This window comes from Limulus polyphemus, unplaced genomic scaffold, assembly GCF_000517525.1.
Source record: "Limulus polyphemus unplaced genomic scaffold, Limulus_polyphemus-2.1.2 Scaffold6222, whole genome shotgun sequence".
Taxonomy (NCBI): Eukaryota; Metazoa; Arthropoda; class Merostomata; order Xiphosura; family Limulidae; genus Limulus; species Limulus polyphemus.
Window position 1 is genome coordinate 17,245 of NW_013671832.1, and position 13,177 is coordinate 30,421.

The 13,177-nt window shown below is 34.6% G+C and overlaps 1 protein-coding gene across 1 annotated transcript in view; it reads left to right on the forward strand.

Annotated features, from left to right (window-relative positions):
• LOC106473496 (proteasomal ubiquitin receptor ADRM1-A-like) overlaps positions 1–4,263 on the forward strand; it is a 17,744-nt gene extending 13,481 nt beyond the window's left edge. The window contains exons 5-7 of the mRNA XM_013934180.2: positions 460–661; positions 2,756–2,858; positions 3,497–4,263. Of these exons, the coding sequence (XP_013789634.1) occupies positions 460–661; positions 2,756–2,858; positions 3,497–3,642 (451 nt within the window). The 3' untranslated portion in view covers positions 3,643–4,263. The remainder of the gene's footprint in view (positions 1–459; positions 662–2,755; positions 2,859–3,496) is intronic.
• The last annotated feature ends 8,914 nt before the right edge of the window (positions 4,264–13,177 follow it).

Consider the following 13,177-nt stretch of genomic DNA (forward strand, 5'->3'; position numbering starts at 1 on the left):
ATCCGATTTATGATAATATGGATTGAGTATCAAAAATAGCATTACTGGTTTATATAGACATCAGATTTATGATAATATGGATTGAGTATCAAATATAGCATTACTGGTTTATATAGACATCAGATTTATGATAATATGGATTGAAGTGATCAAATATAGCATTACTGGTTTATATAGACATCAGATTTATGATAATATGGATTGAGTATCAAAAATAGCATTACTGGTTTATATAGACATCAGATTTATGATAATATGGATTTAGCTTGTCTTTGCTCATTGCTGTGAAAGATTTCGAAGACATCAAAAAATCATTCAAATTTAGGTTTAAATTATCAGTTTTAAGTTAGAAGGTATTTCAAATTCTTAACAGCTCATTGGGAAAGTTGTAGTTAAAAAAATAACCTTTTAGATTCATTTTGCATTTCATCTGTGAGTAAATAGCTTTATCTAAAATAGTTTCACAAATGAACGTTGTTGTTTTTTACCCCCTCCAGTGGATTTATCTTCTGCTCTTACTGCTGAAGCTTTGCAACCATTACTCTCTAACCAGGAGTTTATGGACAGAGTATGCGAGCTTCTCCCACCTTCGAGTGACACCGGATCCTCTTCCATTCGGGATCACTTGAGGATGACAGTTCAATCTCCACAGTTTCAGCAGGTATGGATCGTAGTTGTATTTATTAATATTTAACATTTCTTCACTCGAAGCGGCTTTGGTGGGCTGTTCCACCAAGTGTGTGCCAGAGGTTAGTGGAAGTGTTAAAAAAAAGATGGAATACATTTTTCATGGATAGTTTTGAACATTCACATTTTCTACAGGGCAGGAAGTTATTTTAAATATAAAACATTAATACTAAAGGGGAAGTAATAGAAAATATTGGAAAATCATTTTTTACCAATCAATTTTAAAATAGAGCTAAATTGAAAAAAAAAATATATGTATACACATACATATAGTACTGGAAGTAATTATGGAAACACACAAGTGGTACACAAAAAGGAGTCATAAACCACAAGTCAAAGCAATTAGATGGTGATTTTATTAATGATACAAAATATTATCACATGAAATACAAAAGAAATGCAAATAAATTACATAATGCTCTAGTATTTTGATTTGGAAATGTATGTTTTACATAGAATGTCACATCTTATTTTCATGTTGATGTACAATTTACCAATGTATGATTGTTGGAATATTGTTCTAAGTGTCTTGTTATTACTACCAACAACTCAGCCAAGTTGTTTGGCCATTTTTTGAACTTCTCAGTTTTTACCTAATTTCATTTAGCCTAAAAAAATCTGGACTTTGTGCTGGCTAATCCCTAGTTGTGTGTGTGTTCCATCAGTCTCTTTATCATTAAAGTCTTGTTTCATCACAGTTGTTGTATGCTAGGTATCATTGTTTTATAAGATTAATTCTTTCCTAGTGAGTCATGTTCCTTAGTAAATGGCATGATGGATCACAATCTGCCTGTACCTGTTAGTTGTTGGGGTGCTATCAGTTTTGTGTAGATCACTTACACTATTGGCTGAGATGCAGCCTGAACCTTGTACTGACTCTCCACCATGTTTCACTGTGGATGTTATAGGTTAATTATGGTACAATTCTTCTTTCAACCATTAAATAAACTGTCAATTTGGACATAGTATCATCTGTAAAGGACACGTATCTCAAACTTTGCTCGTGCAACTGTTTGTTATCCAATGTCTATATAAATTTTTTTCATTTGGTTACTTCTTCTCAGCTGTAGTTTTTGACAAGATCTATACTTGGCCATCATGTATCTTGTAAAAATCATAACTTTGATTACTTCTGTTATTAATAATGCAAGTATATTCTATCCTCTTCAGAGAACTCCATGGAAGTATCCTTGACCAGCAAAACCTTTGATTTTTTTTTACATGCTTGTCATGCAGTATTTCAGCCCTGGGAGCCATTACTACCTTTACACTACTACTGCTGGGCATAGTATGACAGCCTATAATTTTATAGGTTTTATTCTTGTGTGGCACTCTCTGATTGGTTGATTGACAACTAATCGGTTTTTAAACTGTGAAAATGTGGCTGTAAACTGGTGCAGTTTATTTTCACACAATGAAGGAGTGAAATTCCTTTGTATCTTCCTTTTAAACCCTTTTTTTTTACTAATTTTACTCAATTTCAATACCATGTGTATGAATGCATCATAACTTGAAAGTACAGGAGAACAACTATAAATTAATGTAATATCTTTTGTTGCTTTTAATCGAGATTTGAAGATAGGCTTAAGGATTCCAAAAAGTGAGAAATTTCAGATGTTATCAGTATGAGAATAATCATTCATTTCATAACTGAGAGTCTTGGGAAGTCCTTAAAGATTGTAGAAACTTAATGTACTGGTAGAATTGTTGAAGATATTACACGAGTTAACTGTCATGTTGATGCCAGTTGTGTAGTTGTAGATTTGGTGGTTCTTACACTTTTGTTTTAAACAATGTTTCATACTTTACGTATTGAAAATCTCATGCAATCTTTAGTTTTTACTATATTTTACGTATTTATGTCTTCTAAGAAATACTTTTGTAGGCTTGGAATGAAACGGTAAGCACCGCCAACTTTTCTTACTAAGTTTGAAAATGTTAAAACAGTTAATTGTTTGTTAAAAGGCTATTTTCTTTGTACACATATTTAAGAAATCTTAATTTTTCCATTATCTTAGAGAATGTTATAAAGATTTAATACAAATTGTGTTACTGTTTTAATTTTCAGGCTCTTGGCATATTTAGTGCTGCTTTGCAGTCTGGTCAACTAGGTCCTCTGATGCAACAGTTTGGTATGGGCACGGATGTTGTCAGTGCAGCCACTTCTGGAGGTACGATCTTTAGGGAATATTTCTACAACAGCAAGATTAGTTAGTTGGGTTTGATGGGAAGTGTGTCACATTATAATTAGTTCAGTTAGAGAATAGTGAAGTGTTATGTGGTAACTTGATCAGTTGGGGAATAGTGAAGTGTTATTTGGTAACTTGATCAGTTGGGGAGTAGTGAAGTGTTATGTGGTAACTTGTTCTGTTGGATAGTAGTGAAGTGTTATGTGGTAATTTGTTCTGTTGGATAGTAGTGAAGTGTTATGTGGTAATTTGTTCAGTTGGATAGTAGTGAAGTTAGCCAGACAAATAACTGTACCGGACTAGTTAGCCATACAAGTAACTGTACCGGACTAGTTAGCCATACAAGTAACTGTACCGGACTAGTTAGCCATACAAGTAACTGTACCGGACTAGTTAGCCATACAAGTAACTGTACCGGACTAGTTAGCCATACAAGTAACTGTACTGGACTATTTAGCCATACAAGTAACTGTACAAGTAGTTGATCATCTGAATACATTTTTGCTTGTGTAAATCTTTATGTATTAAATTACAATATAAATAATGAGGTGAAGAGTAACATTTTCGGTTTTATCACTCTGTTCCTCTATTCAGTGCAATTTAATATTTTGTCCCAATAGATATGGAAGCTTTTGTACGGGCATTACAGAATGCCCAAGGTAAAGGAGGGAGTCCAGGAGCCGGAGGAACGGATGGAACTGTAAAAGGGGATGTTTCTAATAAGGATAAAGATAAAGATCCTGATGAAGAAATGAGTTTGGATTGAAAAAAGTGTTAATTACTTGAAACTTTAGCAATTAAAAATTTTATTTTCATTTTGATTTTTCAACTTTTTTAGAATCTTTTTTTCACGTTTACACTTATATTCAGAATTAGCGTCTCTCACAGAGTAAAATAAAAAAAAAAGTATATATATATAAATGATTGTACTTGAACTTCTCAGACAACCCCACAAACAGGATTAAATGTTGTTAACTAGAAGATGATGATTGATGATGGAATAAATCTTTAAAGAAGCTTACTGAGAACAGAACTGTCTTCTATTACTAACGCCCACTGTAGTATGTTTAGATGTGGGTTGCTGTTTTTTTCCCGTATTCTGCTAAACTTGGAAGATAATCTTTTTTTTTCTTACATGGATGCATACTGTGAATGTTGCTACACTGTAAAATTTCTAATGTTAATGCAATTAATATAAGACAAACCCAAGAGTTTATGGTATTAGTGTTTCAAGCAGTTGAATAAATACAGCTCCACACACACACATTAAGCACTATGGCTATTTTGTTTCGGTTTAAATAAACACATAAAATATCTGCTCGAGTTTGCTTGTGAGTGATGGATATTATAGAAATTTGGTTCCAATTAAACCTCTGAATCCTCAGAATTTGTGTGTTTGTGTGTTATTTTTCTCTGACGGCGTGTTTTTATTTATCACAAAATAGTTCCAATACAAGAAATTGTGTGCTTGTCCTCAACAAATAGGATTGTTTCAGTAACTCTTGTTGCCCTTTTCTTTCTATACTAGTCTTTGAACTGAGGCATGATTTAGTAACTACGATAAATGTCAAGACCCATTTCCATATTTATAGGCTTCCTTTCACTGACTAATGAAATATTTCATATTTCAATAAAGATTTGATAATTTTTTTTAAAATATGTAACTTCTGGGTACATCACAGATCAATATCCAGTATGCACCGTGGTTGAGATTGTTCGACGAATGTATAATCTGATGACGAAATACAAATAAATACTATAAGAATAAAAAATAAGACGAGGTAAGCACGATATATTAAAACAAAACAAAATTAGTACATAAAATTCCTATCTTAAAACAAGAATAGTGGGAGATCTGTCGCAGTAAATTCAAAAGTTTGATTTTTAGTTTAAAATATATGTAAAACTTGTTGCTTGGAAATTTAGTAATTTCCAAGCAACAGATTCCTTGTTTTTACATAACTAGGTTCAGTAAGGCTTAAATGTTGACTTCTAGGAAAAAAGAACCTGTGTTTTTAATGCAAGAACATAAGGCTTAGATGTTGACTTCTGGGAAACAAGAACCTGTACTTTTAATGCTAAAAGAGACTGCCACTTTAAAGTATTTGTTTGCAAAGGTCTAAGGTTCAAATCTGAGTTTGAACTTGTGTTCACACGAGGGAGGGAGTACGATTCGTTTAAAACTTTAGTTCACTATTTTACATGGGTTCTATTCAGAAAAGTGCAGTAGTAAGTAAAACAACCTAAAGTTAAAAATCAAATTATTTTTACTGACTAAAAAACTTCAACTCTGAAATTACATAACTAGGTTTAGTAATTTCCCAAGCAACAGATTCCTTGTTTTTACATAACTAGGTTCAGTAATTTCCAAGCAACAGATTCCTTGTTTTTACATAACTAGGAAATGTTGACTTCTGGGAAAAAAGAATCTGTGTTTTTAATTCTAAAACATAAGGCTTAAATGTTGACTTCTGGGAAAAAAGAACCTGTGTTTTTAATGCTAAAACATAAGGTTCAAATGTTGACTTCTGTGAAAAAAAGAACCTGTGTTTTTAATGCTAAAACATAAAAGCCTTATGTTTTAGAATTAAAAACACAGATTCTTTTTTTCCCAGAAGTCAACATTTGAACCTTATGTTTTAGCATTAAAAACACAGGTTCTTTTTTCCCAGAAGTCAACATTTAAGCCTTATGTTTTAGCATTAAAAACACAGGTTCTTTTTTCCCAGAAGTCAACATTTAAGCCTTATGTTTTAGAATTAAAAACACAGATTCTTTTTTCCCAGAAGTCAACATTTAAACCATAATTTCTTATAATTAACACGACAGTTTAATCAACTTGGGCTACTTTTTTTACCAATAAAAAGTGACCATCATATTATTAACACACTCACGGCTGAGAGGGCGAGTATGTTCGGTGATAGAGGACAGGATGAAAGAAAGTAAATGATAAACCCGAGGGATTGCTAACGGTAAATTCTTTCGCTGGTCTCGAAACGACCCGAGGGATTGCTAACGGTAAATTCTTTCGCTGGTCTCGAAACGACCCGAGGGATTGCTAACGGTAAATTCTTTCGCTGGTCTCGAAACGACCCGAGGGATTGCTAACGGTAAATTCTTTCGCTGGTCTCGAAACGCTCGACGAGAACCATAATCTGTCTGATTCCACTGATCATGCTAGGATTAAATATCTAGATTCAGACAGTGTGAAAGTGACGACATCTATGAGTTTCTTTATTTCAGCGTCGGGATTTAGGTCTTGAAGCCCTGGGAGGGTCAGGTTCAAAATGATTTCTTCCACCCCTCCTCTGCTGTTGTAATTTGTTTTATTCTTACCGAGTTAATGTGTTGGCTATTGTATTTTATATTTTAATGTTGTTTACTTTTTATTTATCTCCTTTTCAGGGCCATGTCAATGTAATGTTATTTGTTTTATAATGGCTGGAGACGGCTTGAATGGGTAATGAAGAAAAACTTTAATATAAGTTTAATATAACACATGTTTTATGTTGTGTTTAGTGTACGGGCATTATTTTATTTCTTGTATCGTACATTTTGTGTTGTGGTATTCATGAACTGTTGTATTGTGTACGGGGTTAGTGGTATAAAGTGCTGATTGGCTACGTTTATGACGTATGTACCTGGTATTTGAATTGTCATACTTCCGGGTGAGAATGCATCGACTGGCCAGTCTTGAAGGAGGCGGTTAAGGTCAGTGGCCGCAGTCCCTCTAACGACACCACCACCTCGAGCTAGTCGTTTTATGCATTCAAGCTTAACTTCCGGTTTGCACCTGGCTATTTCAGCTGCTTTGTTGTGGTTGTTGATATGTTCCCGGAACTCCTTAAATAATTATTGAAAATTTTGGTATATTTTTGAGTGCGTTGTTCTCTGAAGTTTGTGTTTATGTTTGTCGTTTTTTTTTGTATGTGAAAAGTGTAAAATCGTCTTCTTTTTGTACAGTGTTTTTTGTTTCTTGAGTTTGTGTGTATGTTTTTTTTTTCGTGTTCTTCACTATGCGTAGTTACTGTCTGTGTATTTATATTTTGTTCTTCTTTTTGTGTGCATTTAGTTCATGGTTTTTAAAGTTTACTTCTATGTATTTGAGTATGTTTCTTGATGTGATTTGGTTCGTTTCCATGATTGTGTTTGGGTGTCTTCACGTGCATCATCATGTTCAGATTGTGTGTTTTCTAATTCTTGTTGTTGCGTGTCTTCTATCGTATTTTCTATGTTTGTGCTTTGTTGTGTGGTGTATAAATCTTTAGGACGTATAGTTTCTTTGGTATAGTGCGTCTCATGTCGTCCTTTTTTTTTGCAAGTAGCACTAGTGAGTTGAGGGCTGGGCTTATTACCCGGTGGGTGGTTTTCTCGGCAGCTAGTTTGGTTGATACTTGGTGTCAGTTGCCGGGTCACCAACCTGTGAGGGAGTAGAAGTATACCTGAGGGTAGTTACCGGAATGGTTCAAAGTGTAGCATACCAAGGAACGAGCTTCTTTTCAAAGTTTACGGTTTCTTTTTCCTAGTTGTTTATAGTATTGCCATATCCAAAGCGACCTCTCATTTCTGTTAGCTCACTCACAATTCAATTTTAAAAAATATTAAAATGTTTACTTCCAATTTTGTTTCAATATTTTATTTCTCAAAAACATTGCAGACTTGATATTTTACCGTTAAATTATGTTATCAAAATTTATTTTACGAATAAAATTTCGAAAAGTGAATGGGCGGGCTCGAACTATGAAACATAGGGTTCATGGCTCGCGGGCCGTTTCCGTATAAACGCGCTCCGCTCTTTGGGGCTGTGTCTACGCTTTAAGTGATTATCCCTCTATAGCTTTTCGGTCAGACAAGAAGATATTTTTATATGGGATAGTGTTTTTTTTTTCCCCTGGTGGATTTAGCAAGAGTAATATAGACAGAAGTGCAACCTGTCGGCTTTTTATGTCAATACTTTTATATTATAATATTTATCATTATTATATTATACCTGAAGAAGACAAATTAATTTTCTGTCGAAACATGTAGTATGTACCCAAACGTAAACCACTTCATTATGCTCATAAATCATTATTTGTAAGTTTATTATTATATTAACATAACATGCTTTCATACTTAAGTACCAAGGGACTTTTATATATTACCTGTGCTGAACCGTTTCATACTGTGATTGTTACTTAGTCTGATATTTATGGTTGTCAGCTATTAGTCTTATTTATTCAAATATCAGTAAGATTTCGGGAATGCGGTTTGGAGGGTGAGGAGTATGATCATATTGCCACCTCTAATGACCCAATAAAAACTTCTGGATGTTCATCTTCACGCTCATCTAACGAAATTATGGATTGAATTTTACAAAAACACGTGTAGTCCAAGTATTGGCATTTTTGACTTCCTAGTGTTACCGCAATTGTCCTAGGAAGGGTAAGATTATGGTAACTAATACATTGATAGCACTTGTAGCTTCTGGTAGATGGTATCCACTTCAGACTTTATCTATGGATCATCTTAGTTTTGCGGAAGAACATCATGACGTTTGTTTGGAATGGCGTGATAAACCAGGTCAAATTAAACCAGCTTGTTGTCGTATTATCCTTGCATTCTTTTATAGAATATAATTTTGGAATTTATAGTGGTTTGGATCATATATGGTGTATTTGTGTCATTGGATTATATATGGTGTATTTGTGTCATTGGATTATATATGGTGTATTTGTGTTATTGGATTATATATATGGTGTATTTGTGTCATTGGATTATATATATGGTATATTTGTGTCATTGGATCATATATGGTGGTTTGGGTCTGGATTATATATGGTGTATTTGTGTCATTGGATTATATATGGTGGTTTGGGTCTGGATTATATATGGTGTATTTGTGTCATTGGATCATATATGGTGTATTTGTGTCATTGGATTATATATATGGTGTATTTGTGTCATTGGATCATATATGGTGTATTTGTGTCATTGGATTATATATGGTGGTTTGGGTCTGGATTATATATATGGTGTATTTGTGTCATTGGATTATATATATGGTGTATTTGTGTCATTGGATCATATATGGTGTATTTGTGTCATTGGATTATATATGGTGTATTTGTGTCATTGGATCATATATATGGTGTATTTGTGTCATTGGATTATATATGGTGTATTTGTGTCATTGGATTATATATGGTGTATTTGTGTCATTGGATCATATATATAGTGTATTTGTGTCATTGGATAATATATGGTGTATTTGTGTCATTGGATCATATATGGTGTATTTGTGTCATTGGATTATATATGGTGTATTTGTGTCATTGGATCATATATATGGTGTATTTGTGTCATTGGATCATATATATATGGTGTATTTGTGTCATTGGATCATATATGGTGTATTTGTGTCATTGGACACAATAACATAAGTTATGGTACAGGATTGGATTGTTTTACGTGGTTTAGGTATTTTTAAATTTTTCCTTTGCTTGTTTTACTAAATTTAGGAATTATTCAGCCTGAAGAGGTATGTTATCTTTATCCATATATTCAATTCTGTAAGGTAAAATTGAAGGCCCAAGTTTATTTTGACTTGACTATATATAGGCATGATATGAATTATAAGTTAAAAGTTGTATTTCTTTATTTACTGTAAACAGGTAATGTATAGTACTTAGGGATATGTTTCATACCGACAAGAACAGTATTATTAGTATTTTATTTTATTTTTTTGGATGATGTGTTTTTTTTTCTGTTCCGTTGTGTACACATACACCTGTAGTGCCTTGTATGATTTTCCTTCTTTGGCTTAGGCCGTCTGATTGGTAAAAACGATGAAAAACTTTGCTTTCAAATTTTGTTTGTATTACATATCATATATCCATTTTGATGTCTCTGTTTTAAATTAGGGGGCTGTGTAATCGGGCGTGGCCTAACGGTTAGGGTGCTGGACTGTGGATCCGTTGTTCGTGCCTTGTTACCGTCGAAAAAAAAAATACCGTGGGTGCATTATAACAGTGATGGTCAAATTCAATTATTATTTTAAAAGTTGGCTGTAGGTGGTTTTGACTAGCCTAACCCCCCCCCCCCTCCAATCTTACACTTCATAATTAGGAACGACTAGCATGGATAGCCCTAGATTAGCTAGCTATTTGCGAAGGGCCGGTATGGCCAGGTGGATAAGGCGCTCGACTCGCAATCTGAGGGTCGCGGGTTCGAATCTCCGTCCCACCAAACATGCTCGCCCTTTCAGCCGTGGGGGCGTTATTACGTGACGGTCAATCCCACAATTCGTTGGTAAAAGAGTAGCCCAAGACTTGGCGGTGGGTGGTGATGACTAGTTGCCTTCCCTCTGGTCTTACACTGCTAAAGCCCTCGTGTAGCTTTGCGCGAAATTAAAAACAAACAAACAAACTATTCGCGAAATTCAACAAAGCAACAACTGGGTGTAGGATTTCAGTAGCACTGATACATTTAATTACTTGAACTGTCGTAATATGAAAAATTTTCCTACTAAATTTATAGACCCACCAGTGGATCGGCGATAAGTCTGAAGGCACATAACGCTAAAAACTGGGTTTTGATACCTATGTAGGGTACAGCACAGATAACACATTCTGTAGATTTGTACTTGAAAATAAACAAACTACATTTATAGAGTTAGAATATAAAGGTAACTGACATGACGCCCCCCAGTGGCACAGCGGTATGTCTGCGGACTTACAACGCTAGATAGCCCTTGTGTAGCTTTGTGTATAATTAAAAAAACAAAAACAAACAGACATGACATCTTTTCGTGATCATTATATATATATTATATTATTTATATCATCACAAATATGATGACATCTTATTTAATTAAAAATTATAATAATAATAATGATTTTTACTGTCCTATCCAAAATTATTACAGCGAGTAATGTTCTGAGCTTTATTTCGTCTGGAACACACCTGTTTCGAGTGTACATTTCTGATCGTATCTCAAACAAACACACGATTCGGTAAACTTGATGACTTTGCGCATGCGTGTTGTTTATTTCGGTTCTAATCATATGAGATCGCTGAGACAGCTCGGCTTTCATTCCATGAGGTTACTGCAGCGAGTGAACATGGGTTGCAATTACACGTTAAATTTAACTCCGTTTTTATCAGTGTGTACCTTACAGTTTCAGTACCTCCCACCCATTAATATAAGTTTAATAACCAGCCACCTTTTACTAGACTGAACCTATATTATCATATATATTGTGTATTTATGTAAATACATATAATATAAGCCACATAATAAAAATACATTGAAATATATGGAACTATTAATGGCGAAGTGTATACCAGTGTAAATAATGAACGTGATACATAAACGGACATGGCCCTGGCGGTGATTTTGAATTCATAGTCTTTTTGTGAAATCAACGCCCTCTTTTGTGTAACGTTCAACATTCGAACAGTGAAACCTGAAAATCAGTGCAGGAAGAGGTCAAAATTGTACCTGACCTTCCCAGGTCCATATGAATCTAAATCCCGATGAAGACTACCAGCTTACACTGTTGACCAAGATTCAAGTTTCTTTTTCGTACACATTGTTTGACCATTATGGGGGCTGGAATGCTAACTTGAGGGGGTAAGTTATCTTATCACCCTCCTAGTGGTCCGTTCTTAATTATGAACAATTGTTTTTATATTCACTATCTTGGATTACTTATGATGTTCTCCTATATGTTTCGTTAAGGCCTACTACCTTCCCAGAGGTTACTTATGATGTTCTCCTATATGTTTCGTTAAGGCCTACTACCTTCCCAGTGGTTACTTATGATGTTCTCCTATATGTTTCGTTAAGGCCTACTACCTTCCCAGAGGTTACTTATGATGTTCTCCTATATGTTTCGTTAAGGCCTACTACCTTCCCAGAGGTTACTTATGATGTTCTCCTATATGTTTCGTTAAGGCCTACTACCTTCCCAGAGGTTACTTATGATGTTCTCCTATATGTTTCGTTAAGGCCTACTACTTTCCCAGAGGTTACTTATGATGTTCTCTATATGTTGCGTTAAGGCCTACTACCTTCCCAGAGGTTACTTATGATGTTCTCCTATATGTTTCGTTAAGGCCTACTACCTTCCCAGAGGTTACTTCAGGCAGTGAATGATAATTTGTATGATAAAACTACGTGGATGGAGAACCTGTGTTTGTTGCTTATTTCAATAAATGTATTTAATCCACGAAAGAGACTTACATACAAAGGTCAATATAATTAACGACTTATCCCAACCGTCGACAGATAAACTTTTATGTTTTGCTGTAGTCTTATCTGTTTGACCTTTGCGTGCGATAGCATTTAGCGGTTTCGTGGTCACTCTATAAATGGTGACTTAAGTCATATATTTGACATTTCTCTGCGATAATATTTTACAGTTTCTTTGTATCCTATCACTAGTGGCATATCTTTTTGACCATTGTGTGCGACATTGTTCAGTGATTTCTTGGTCAGCCTATTAATGGTGGCATTACTTATCTGTTTGACCATTGTGTGTGACATTGTTCAGTGATTTCTTGGTCAGCCTATTAATGATGGCATATCTTTTTGACCATTGTGCGCGTCATTGTTTAATGGTTTCTTGGTCAGCCTATTAATGGTGGCATATCTTTTTGACCATTGTGTGCGACATTGTTCAGTGATTTCTTGGTCAGCCTATTAATGGTGGCATTACTTATCTGTTTGACCATTGTGTGCGACATTGTTACTTATACAGTGATACATATATTTGTGTTGAAAAATAGCTCAATAACATTTAAAATCTACCAATTTGAAAAACGTCTATCCGATATGTTACTGCAACCCGCTAACTTCGAGGTTACTCAACTAATGACTCGGGTCAGAGTGGTAGGACTAATTATTATTTATTAAAATTTTCATAAAATAATTTTAGCATCTCTTCTATTATATTGAACGAACCAGAAGGTTCCTAGTGTTTAAGTTGGTGTGTAATACTTTTCATTATTTCAAAACTTCCTACAGCGAGTAAAGACAGGTTGCAGTGAAGCGATAAATCCAACTCCGTTGTTTCAGTGCACACCTTAACCTGCCACCCGAGGTTTGAGTTTAGTTTTCGTAAAGACTATTTGACCATTATGGGGGCTGGAAAGCCAACTTCAGGGGATAAGTTATCTTATCACCCCCAGTGGTTAAAGTTTTGCATTATTTTCAAAGACTTGCTTAGTGGCCTTACTACTTGACCATTGATCAACATGGCAAGTGCAATATCAAGAATAATAAAAAAAAACATGCATCGAAAACAAGGACAGGCTTC